General features: G+C 43.6%; 1 protein-coding gene across 1 annotated transcript in view; it reads left to right on the plus strand.

Moving 5' to 3' along the window:
- tbc1d2b (TBC1 domain family, member 2B) overlaps nt 1-13,077 on the plus strand; it is a 47,801-nt gene that overhangs the window by 6,983 nt on the left and 27,741 nt on the right. The window contains exons 4-5 of the mRNA XM_029114943.2: nt 6,390-6,574; nt 12,798-13,060. Of these exons, the coding sequence (XP_028970776.2) occupies nt 6,390-6,574; nt 12,798-13,060 (448 nt within the window). The remainder of the gene's footprint in view (nt 1-6,389; nt 6,575-12,797; nt 13,061-13,077) is intronic.

The following is a 13,077-nucleotide window of genomic DNA, read 5'->3' on the forward strand; positions in this document are numbered from 1 at the left end:
GCATAACACCGTCACAGTATAATCATCACAGTATAACACTGTCACAGTATAATTATCACAGTATAACACCGTCACAGTATAAACATCACAGTATAACACCGTCACACATAACACCGTCACGGCATAACACCGTCACGGCATAACACCGTCACAGTATAACACGTCACGGCATAACACTGTCACGGCATAACATCATCACAGTATAATCATTACAGTATAACACCGTCATAGCATAACATCATCACAGTATAATCATCACAGTATAACACTGTCACAGAATAACACTGTCATTGTATAATCATCACGGCATGACACCGTCACGGCATGACACCGTCACGGCATGACACCGTCACGGCATGACACCGTCACGGCATGACACCGTCACGGCATGACACCGTCACGGCATGACACCGTCACGGCATGACACCGTCACGGCATGACACCGTCACGGCATGACACCGTCACGGTATAAACATCACGGTATAAACATCACGGTATAAACATCACGGTATAAACATCACGGTATAAACATCACGGTATAACACCGTCACGGTATAACACCGTCACACATAACACCGTCACACATAACACCGTCACACATAACACCGTCACAGTATAATCATCACAGTATAACACCGTCACAGTATAAACATCACAGTATAACACCGTCACAGTATAAACATCACAGTATAACACCGTCACAGTATAAACATCACAGTATAACACCGTCACAGTATAAACATCACAGTATAACACCGTCACAGCATAATCATCACAGTATAACACTGTCACAGTATAAACATCACAGTATAACACCGTCACGGCATAACACCGTCACAGTATAATCATCACAGTATAACACTGTCACAGTATAAACATCACAGTATAACACTGTCACAGTATAAACATCACAGTATAACACCGTCACAGTATAAACATCACGGCATAACACCGTCACGGCATAACACCGTCACGGCATGACCCGTCACGGCATGACCCGTCACGGCATGACCCGTCACGGCATGACCCCGTCACAGTATAATCATCACAGTATAATCATTAATCATCACAGTATAATCATCACAGTATAATCATCACAGTATAATCATCACAGTATAACACCGTCACAGTATAAACATCACAGTATAACACCGTCACAGTATAAACATCACAGTATAACACCGTCACAGTATAAACATCACAGTATAACACCGTCACAGTATAAACATCACAGTATAACACCGTCACAGCATAATCATCACAGTATAACACTGTCACAGTATAAACATCACAGTATAACACCGTCACGGCATAACACCGTCACAGTATAATCATCACAGTATAACACTGTCACAGTATAAACATCACAGTATAACACCGTCACAGTATAAACATCACAGTATAACACCGTCACGGCATAACACCGTCACGGCATAACACCGTCACGGCATAACACCGTCACAGTATAACACGTCACGGCATAACACCGTCACGGCATAACATCATCACAGTATAATCATTACAGTATAACACCGTCATAGCATAACATCATCACAGTATAATCATCACAGTATAACACTGTCACAGAATAACACTGTCATTGTATAATCATCACAGTATAACACCGTCACAGTATAACACCGTCACAGCATAACACCGTCACAGCATAACACCGTCACAGCATAACACCGTCACAGCATAACACCGTCACAGCATAACACCGTCACAGCATAACACCGTCACAGCATAACACCGTCACAGCATAACACCGTCACAATATAACACCGTCACAATATAACACTGTCACAATATAACACTGTCAGAGTAAATAACTCTGTCACAGTATAACACTGTCACAGTATAACACCGTCACAGTATAACACCGTCACAGCATAACACCGTCACAGCATAACACCGTCACAGCATAACACCGTCACAATATAACACCGTCACAGTATAATTATCACAGTATAACACCGTCACAGCATAACACCGTCACAGCATAACACCGTCACAGCATAACACCGTGACAGCATAACACCGTCACAGCATAACACCGTCACAGCATAACACCGTCACAGTATAATTATCACAGTATAATTATCACAGTATAATTATCACAGTATAACACCGTCATAGTATAACACCGCCACAGTATAACACCGCCACAGTATAACACCGCCACAGTATAACACCGCCACAGTATAACACCGCCACAGTATAACACCGCCACAGTATAACACCGCCACAGTATAACACCGCCACAATATAACACCGTCACAATATAACACCGTCACAATATAACACCGTCACAATATAACACTGTCACAGTATAACACTGTCACAGTATAACACCGTCACAGTATAATTATCACAGTATAACACCGTCACAGTATAACACCGTCACAGCATAACACCGTCACAGCATAACACCGTCACAGCATAACACCGTCACAGCATAACACCGTCACAGTATAATTATCACAGTATAACACCGTCATAGTATAACACCGTCATAGTATAACACCGTCATAGTATAACACCGTCATAGTATAACACCGTCATAGTATAACACCGTCACAGTATAACACCGTCACAGTATAACACCGCCACAGTATAACACCGCCACAGTATAACACCGCCACAGTATAACACCGCCACAGTATAACACCGTCACAGTATAACACCGTCACAATATAACACCGTCACAGTATAACACCGTCACAGCATAACACCGTCACAGCATAACACCGTCACAGCATAACACCGTCACAGCATAACACCGTCACAGCATAACACCGTCACAGTATAATTATCACAGTATAATTATCACAGTATAATTATCACAGTATAATTATCACAGTATAACACCGTCATAGTATAACACCGCCACAGTATAACACCGCCACAGTATAACACCGCCACAGTATAACACCGCCACAGTATAACACCGCCACAGTATAACACCGCCACAGTATAACACCGTCACAATATAACACCGTCACAATATAACACCGTCACAATATAACACCGTCACAGTATAACACTGTCACAGTATAACACCGTCACAGTATAATTATCACAGTATAACACCGTCACAGTATAACACCGTCACAGCATAACACCGTCACAGCATAACACCGTCACAGCATAACACCGTCACAGCATAATTATCACAGTATAACACCGTCATAGTATAACACCGTCATAGTATAACACCGTCATAGTATAACACCGTCATAGTATAACACCGTCATAGTATAACACCGTCACAGTATAACACCGTCACAGTATAACACCGCCACAGTATAACACCGCCACAGTATAACACCGCCACAGTATAACACCGCCACAGTATAACACCGCCACAGTATAACACCGTCACAATATAACACCGTCACAATATAACACCGTCACAGTATAACACCGTCACAGTATAACACTGTCACAATATAACACCGTCACAATATAACACCGTCACAGTATAACACCGTCACAGTATAACACTGTCACAGTATAACACCGTCACAGTATAATTATCACAGTATAACACCGTCACAGCATAACACCGTCACAGCATAACACCGTCACAGTATAACACCGTCACAGTATAACACCGCCACAGTATAACACCGCCACAGTATAACACCGCCACAGTATAACACCGCCACAGTATAACACCGCCACAGTATAACACCGTCACAATATAACACCGTCACAATATAACACCGTCACAGTATAACACCGTCACAGTATAACACCGTCACAATATAACACCGTCACAATATAACACCGTCACAGTATAACACCGTCACAGTATAACACTGTCACAGTATAACACCGTCACAGTATAATTATCACAGTATAACACCGTCACAGCATAACACCGTCACAGCATAACACCGTCACAGCATAACACCGTCACAGCATAACACCGTCACAGTATAATTATCACAGTATAACACCGTCATAGTATAACACCGCCACAGTATAACACCGCCACAGTATAACACCGCCACAGTATAACACCGCCACAGTATAACACCGCCACAGTATAACACCGCCACAGTATAACACCGCCACAGTATAACACCGTCACAATATAACACCGTCACAATATAACACCGTCACAGTATAACACCGTCACAGTATAACACTGTCACAGTATAATTATCACAGTATAACACCGTCACAGTATAACACCGTCACAGCATAACACCGTCACAGCATAACACCGTCACAGCATAACACCGTCACAGCATAACACCGTCACAGCATAACACCGTCACAGCATAACACCGTCACAGTATAATTATCACAGTATAACACCGTCACAGTATAACACCGTCACAGTATAACACCGTCACAGTATAACACCGTCACAGTATAACACCGCCACAGTATAACACCGCCACAGTATAACACCGTCACAGTATAACACCGTCACAGTATAACACCGTCACAGTATAATTATCACAGTATAACACCGTCATAGTATAACACCGCCACAGTATAACACCGCCACAGTATAACACCGCCACAGTATAACACCGCCACAGTATAACACCGCCACAGTATAACACCGCCACAGTATAACACCGCCACAGTATAACACCGCCACAATATAACACCGCCACAATATAACACCGTCACAATATAACACCGTCACAGTATAACACCGTCACAGTATAACACCGTCACAGTATAATTATCACAGTATAACACCGTCTCAGTATAACACCGTCACAGTATAACACCGTCACAGCATAACACCGTCACAGCATAACACCGTCACAGCATAACACCGTCACAGTATAATTATCACGGCATAACACCGCCACGGCATAACACCGCCACGGCATAACACCGCCACGGCATAACACCGCCACGGCATAACACCGCCACGGCATAACACCGCCACGGCATAACACCGCCACGGCATAACACCGCCACGGCATAACACCGCCACGGCATAACACCGCCACGGCATAACACCGCCACGGCATAACACCGTCAGTCACAGTATAACACCGTCACGGTATAACACCGTCACGGTATAATTATCACTGTATAACACCGTCACAGTATAACACCGTCACAGTATAACACCGTCACAGTATAACACCGTCACAGTATAACACCGTCACAGTATAACATCGCCACAGTATAACACCGCCACAGTATAACACCGCCACAGTATAACACCGCCACAATATAACACCGTCACAATATAACACCGTCACAATATAACACCGTCACAATATAACACCGTCACAGTATAACACCGTCACAGTATAACACCGTCACAGTATAATTATCACAGTATAACACCGTCTCAGTATAACACCGTCTCAGTATAACACCGTCACAGCATAACACCGTCACAGCATAACACCGTCACAGCATAACACCGTCACAGTATAATTATCACGGTATAACACCGTCACGGTATAACACCGTCACGGTATAACACCGTCACGGCATAACACCGCCACGGCATAACACCGCCACGGCATAACACCGCCACGGCATAACACCGCCACGGCATAACACCGTCACGGCATAACACCGTCACGGTATAATTATCACTGTATAACACTGTCACAGTATAACACCGTCACAGTATAACACCGTCACAGTATAACACCGTCACAGTATAACACCGTCACAGTATAATTATCACTGTATAACACTGTCACAGTATAACACAGTCAAAGTATATCATCGTCACAGTATATCATCAGAGTATGATAGTCACAGTATATCATCGTCACAGTATATCATCGTCACAGTATATCATCGTCACAGTATATCATCGTCACAGTATATCATCGTCACAGTATATCATCGTCACAGTATAACACTGTCACAGTATAACACTGTCACAGTATAACACTGTCACAGTATAACACTGTCACAGTATAACACTGTCACAGTATAACATCGTCACAGTATAACATCGTCACAGTATAACATCGTCACAGTATATCATCGTCACAGTATATCATCGTCACAGTTTAACACCGTCACAGCATGACACCGTCACAGCATAACACCGTCACAGTCACAGTATAACACAGTATAATACTGTGACGGTTTTCACCACTTGTTGTAGGGCCTTTCGGTCAGCCACGGAGCTTCCGCCAAACCACACTGGGGCACAGTTCATCTAAACTCTCAATTTTGCATGGGATTATACACGTTTGCTGACATTCCTCTTATATTACTATATATACTATTACTATATATACTATTACTATATATACTATTACTATATATACTTCAGGGAACCATTGACCACTTTCCTCTGTCCATATTGAGACAGTGTAGTTGTTGCATTCATATTCTAGTTTTAGTGGTTGTTGACCAAGTGTGTTCTCCTGGACCAGGAACTCCATGTCAGGTTTGCGTGTGGGTCGCGTTGGAGGGGAGAACAGACGGAGTGTCTTCTATACAGAGAACAGTTGTGGTTCTGAGGACTGGGAGATGGTGGACCCTCCCTCAGCCAAAGACATCATCCAGGACAACAAAGCTCCTCTGAACCAAACCAAGCCACAGACTGACACACACAGACGTAAGAGCCTGCACCCTGCTGTCTCACCCCTTATCTGTCTCACCACCCTTCATATGTCTTACCCTTCTGTATAATTTTTTTATTTTAACTTTATTTCAAACAGGGATCTGGTTCTCTTTTGAGGCTGTGCCCTGTGAAGAAATGTTTGCATGTACACTTAGGCACACAAATAAAATAATTAAAAACATTTTATATCATACAAAACAGAGACACACAATTGAACAAAAAAAATTGGAGCGAAGTAACTGAAAGCCGTTGTACCCAACTATGTGGAGACGACTGGAGTCTTTAATGTAATCCACCTCTGTGATCTGGTTTTGATATTTGTTAGTCTCGTAGGAATTAAATACATTTGTAAATAAATGAGAAGGTGTTGTTCACGCCTCACAGATCGAGGCCCAACCCACATGTTGATATAGAATACAGCAATGCGTTCTGTAACTATCACCCATTATAACCCTTATCCTCACAGAAAGAGAGACCCCACCCACATGTTGAAATAGAATATATTGATGCGTTCTGTAACTATCACCCATTATAACTCTTATCCTCACAGAAAGAGAGGCCCCACCCACATGTTGAAATAGAATATATTGATGTGTTCTGTAACTATCACCCATTATAACCCTTATCCTCACAGAAAGAGAGGCCCCACCCACATGTTGATATAGAATATATTGATGCGTTCTGTAACTATCACCCATTATAACCCTTATTCTCACAGAAAGAGAGACCCCACCCACATGTTGATATAGAATATATTGATGCGTTCTGTAACTATCACCCATTATAACCCTTATTCTCACAGAAAGAGATGCCCCACCCACATGTTGATATAGAATATATTGATGCGTTCTGTAACTATCACCGGTGATATACCATGCTAAAAAGCATCCAGGATTTAGTGTGGTTGTTGAAGCATAAAAGTAGCCTGAACAGTTTGTCTTCTGTTAGCCGAGGACAGGCAAGCCCTGTTTCTATAAAGGAACCCTAGCTTGAATTGTAACTTTTTCCCAGTTCAGTAACATGTTTTTTTTAAAGAAAGCCTATCGTCTAACCACACCCCTAAGTGTGTATATGCAGAGACCTGTTCGATTTGCATATCATCCAAGCTTGTGAGTACAAATGTGTTCTTTGCATTTAAAACAAGTTTTAGCTGTGTAAGGGATCACTGTAGAATTTTTAAATCAGACTCCAACATCCCTATTGCTTGATCAGCTAAAGGAGAAATGGAGTACATCACTGTGTACTCCATTACAAATAATATTTGATATAATCACCAATATTATTTATATAACGTGAGAACAATAGCGGACCAATTACTGAACCCTGAGGAACCTCTTTGAGTAACTCTGAGGGCTCGGACTTGCCCCCGTCAACCATGACGGCCTGAGTTCTATCTTTAAGAGTCATAAAACCATCGGCAGGCATCAGTGCCCAGTCCTATAGATGAACGTTTGCTCAAAAGGATAGCATGGTCTACAATGTCAAAAGGATAGCATGGTCTACAGTGTCAAAAGGATAGCATGGGCTACAGTGTCAAATGGATAGCATGGGCTACAGTGTCAAAAGGATAGCATGGGCTACAGTGTCAAAAGGATAGCATGGGCTACAGTGTCAAATGGATAGCATGGGCTACAGTGTCAAATGCATAGCATGGGCTATAGTGTCAAATGGATAGCATGGGCTACAGTGTCAAATGCATAGCATGGGCTATAGTGTCAAATGCATAGCATGGGCTACAGTGTCAAAAGGATAGCATGGGCTACAGTGTCAAAAGGATAGCATGGGCTACAGTGTCAAAGGGATAGCATGGGCTACAGTGTCAAAAGGATAGCATGGGCTACAGTGTCAAAAGGATAGCATGGGCTACAGTGTCAAATGGATAGCATGGGCTACAGTGTCAAAAGGATAGCATGGGCTACAGTGTCAAAAGGATAGCATGGGCTACAGTGTCAAATGGATAGCATGGGCTACAGTGTCAAATGGATAGCATGGGCTACAGTGTCAAAAGGATAGCATGGGCTACAGTGTCAAATGGATAGCATGGGCTACAGTGTCAAATGGATAGCATGGGCTACAGTGTCAAATGGATAGCATGGGCTACAGTGTCAAATGGATAGCATGGGCTACAGTGTCAAATGGATAGCATGGGCTACAGTGTCAAATGGATAGCATGGGCTACAGTGTCAAATGGATAGCATGGACTACAGTGTCAAATGGATAGCATGGGCTACAGTGTCAAAAGCTTTTGACAAGTCTTTGAACAACACTGCACAGTGCTTTCTATCATCTTAGCATTAGCAGTATAATTTACAAATAGCATGGTGGCTGTAGTGGTATTGTGTTTAGGTCTAACACCAGACTGATTGATGCTAACAATACTATTATCAGAAAGAAAAGACTAAATGCTCATTGACTAAAGACTCAAGGATCTTTGCCAGACAAGGGAGCCTAGAGATGGGTCAATAATTATCCAAGCCACTACCATCCCCTCCCTTATGTAATGGCAGAATGAGAGCTGATTTCCACACCTTAGGGATATTTCCTGTACTTAGAGTTAAAATGAAGATGTGTGTCACTGAACCTGCAGCGATGGGTACAGCACACTTATTACGTATGAGTCTATGTTGTCATTGCCGAAGGCTAGGACCTCAGCTTCTGTGAATAGCTGGAAACTAAAAACAGGATTACCACTTTCCAGAGAAACTAAAGTTTGAGAACAAGACAATAAATCAGCTGCCTGGCCAGCATCACATTTGCCACTTTTTCATTCAAAGTGCTTATTAAAAGCATTGCAGATATATTGTTTATTTTTATATTTTTTATTTCATGTTAATTTGTCCCTGCCTTGCTGCTTCACCGATTCAAGTTTGCAGTAGTAGGCCATAGGCTAAGCGTAAATGTGGGGCTAGGCCCTCTTTCACAATGCAGTGTACATTGTATGTGTGAAAATATGGATACGCATGCTCAGAATGTTAGTGTGATCAATGTAGATTTGATGCCAAGTGGGGCTGACAGCTGGTAGCCCCACTACAGCGTAATTTTGTATTTCAGACCTAATTGGTTGTCTGTCTGTCTGGCACCAACATTAGTTGTCAAGAAGAGCGAGGAGGGTAGATTGTCTTAGCTAATTTGTTAGCTTCACAAACGCCAGATAACTTGAGAAAATGAATAAAGTGGATTTCATACTTGAGCACTGGTTTGAAACCCCTAATTCGGAGGAGAATCTTGAAGTAAAGCAACTTGGTGTCCATCAGCCACGGGATATTGTCATCACTCAAACTGCTGGTAAAAGTAAACGGCGGTTTAATGTGGAATGGTTTTTGAAGTAAAAGTGGCTAACAGTTAGCACACAAATGAAGGCACTCTTCTGTTTTCCATGTCTGCTATTTGGTGGATATGGTACTTGGTCGAGGACGGGTTACAAAGGATTGCAAAACATTAGAGCAACGGGAGTCATCTGGACAATGCTGTGAAATTGGGCTTACTTGGAAGGGTAAATGTCACACCCCAAGTTGACAGTGCATACAGGCATGAGCATGATGATGAGCATCATAACAAACAGGTGGAGGAAAACAGGTACGTTCTCAGTCGGATCATAACATATTAAACTGTGTGGAAAATGTGAAACCGCACTGCGGGGGCACGACGAGTCGGTGGACTCCCTGAATCCTGGAATATTCAGATGCATTTTCAAGACAGTGTGAGGGCGATTCGAGACTTCTGAGGCACTATTATGCAGGCAGCCCTTCTTCAAAGGCACTGTACAAAACAAACTGTTATACTGTATGTATGAAGTGTGCAGGGAGGAGATAGCCAAGCAAGTGGACGAGACATTATTTGTTGCCATACAGGCAGATGAGACAACTGATGTCTCCTGTAAATCACAAATGGTGGTTGTGTTGCGATACATGTTTGCCTGACAATACAGTGACAGAGAAGTTTTTGGAGTTTGTTGAAGTTAAAGATAAAATTGGACTCTGAACCACTGAAGCTGGGAGAAAAGCTGATTGCTCAGACTTATGATGGGGCGGCTGTAATGAATGGAAACGTCCGAGTGGTACAGACTCTAATGAAAGAGACATACCCACATGCCCAGTTTGTCCACTGCTATGCTCACCAGCTGAACCTGACTTTGCAGCAACTTTGTTCAGCAAGGATGAGCATCCTGAAGGTGTTTTTTGCAGATTTCACTGCTTTTGCCACCTTTTTCTCTGGCGTTCCAAAACGTGTTGGACTTGCTGAGGCAACACAGAGACGCATTTCAAGACCACCCACTGTACGATGGAACTTTAAAAGTAGAACTGTCAATGCAGTTTGGGAAAACCGCGCTGCGCTGCTCCTGTGTATGGAGGACATACGCACACAACCAGGTTGGGATGAGGCCACCATAAGTGAGGCATACGGCCTGTCAAAAAAACTCCAGGACCGAGCCTTTCTGCAGCTGCTGGTATTTTTTTCTTCCTCATGCCAGAAGTTGATATTTTATGCACCACTCTGCAAGAACGGAGCATTGATGCATCTGTGATTAGCAGTGCGCTCACCCATTGAGAGAATGTCCAGAATATGCAGAAGCAAACTGATGAATAGGCTGCCACCGTTCACGATGGAACAGAGAAGCCAGGCCAACAAATAACCAACACAGCGCAGGTGATGAAGGAGGCATGAGACACAGTCATCTCCCAGGTGGAGCAGAGGTTTTCACAAAGTGACGACCTGATCGCTGCCAAGCTGGTTGACAGCATGCTCTTCCCACAATTTGTCCTGTCATTCCCTACATCTGAGCTTGACTGTGCGGCTGAAACTATGGCCTCTAGGAAACGAGGAAAAGTTAAAGTCTGAGCTGACCACTCTGTACCGCCACACTGAGCTTCACACTGGTAAGACAGCCCTGTCTCTGTTAAGATCCATGAGAAAAACCTTGAGGAGGCTTTTGCTGAGACGTCACTCTGCTGAAAATGATCATAACACCTATGACGACATCCGAGTCAGAGAGGAACTTTTCCACCTTGAAGAGGGTAAAAACCTTCACTACCTCTTCCTGCTCTCGAGGGACAGCCGTGACTCAACGTATTGTCCATGTTGTCCATCGAAAGCCAGCTGATTCAGCAGTTACAAGACTTCATTACCAAAGTCATGGAAAAGTTTGCCCAGAGGAAGAACCGCTGTGCCACCTTTCTCTTCAAGTGAGCCCTCAGCCTTGGTGAGTGAAAGCATATTATATCATCCTGTCTTTGTGGTGCAGGTCCCTGCATTGGTCATATTTTTGTGCTGGATCGATTGATATAGATGGTGATGAGTGTCAGTGTGTCCATGCTTATCTATTTAGGTTGTTGTCTTAGAATGGATCTGTATCCCTAAAAAGTTGTCTTTTCGCTTCGTTGTGGCCTTCAGTGGTGTTGAGCTCATTGCTGTTCGCGTGTGGCCCTGTAGGCACATTGGTTCTGAGCTTGGTTGAATTCCCTGTGAGAGAGAAGGAGAGCAGTTACACAAGCTCTCTCTCTCTATCTCTCTCACCATGCTCTTTTTAAAAATATAAATAAATCCTTTAACTACAATGTAAAAACCAAAGGTTATTAAAATAAAAACAACGTAAATGACAATATAACATGTACAATGTTCTGAGTTACGGGGCAGTTGAAAATAAGTCAAATAGTTGAGTCAAATAAGAATAAGAGTGAATAAACGTTGTGCTCCTCTACGCATCAGAGGTTGAAGGTGAGTTTGTTTTACAAAAATAATGTCAGAAACACCAACTGTAATTCTCTGGAAGATCCTGATGGACTGGAATTATGAGATTATTTTCAATGTGATCATAAGCTTTTTGTCCCATCACTCCTCATTTGTCTCCCTCCTCATTTGTCTCCCTCCTCATTTGTCTCCCTCCTCATTTGTCTCCCTCCTCATTTGTCTCCCTCCTCATTTGTCTCCCCCCTCATTTGTCTCCCCCCTCATTTGTCTCCCCCCCTCATTTGTCTCCCCCCTCATTTGTCTCACCCCTCATCTGGCTCACCCCTCCTCTGGCTCACCCCTCCTCTGGCTCACCCCTCATCTGGCTCACCCCTCATCTGTCTCACCCCTCATCTGTCTCACTCCTCATCTGTCTCACCCCTCATCTGGCTCATCACATTCTGTCTATAGTAACCAGCTGATTTAATTCTCCCCTGTGACCTTATAACCCTGGTGTTCTCCACCCCTCTCCCCTGACCTCTCATACCAGACTCCATTGGGTCGCCATTTTCCTTTGACTTTGGGCGGAGCCACAACTCTTCGCTGCGGTCCAAGCGGCCCACTCTACGGGACATGATGCATTCTGGGAAGTTGGTGCGCAGCACAGAGAGCCCCTCCCAAGGGTCCCTCCCACTCGAGTGTGACGGTAGCCAGACCAGTGAACTGCAGCTCCGCCTCCAGAGCCAGGAACAGGAACTGACACGACTCCGTCAGTCAAACAAAACACTCACTGAGGAGCTGGCCTCTCAGAAGGTAGGGGTTGGAAAACG

Source organism: Esox lucius, chromosome 19 (assembly GCF_011004845.1).
Source record: "Esox lucius isolate fEsoLuc1 chromosome 19, fEsoLuc1.pri, whole genome shotgun sequence".
Classification (NCBI taxonomy): Eukaryota; Metazoa; Chordata; class Actinopteri; order Esociformes; family Esocidae; genus Esox; species Esox lucius.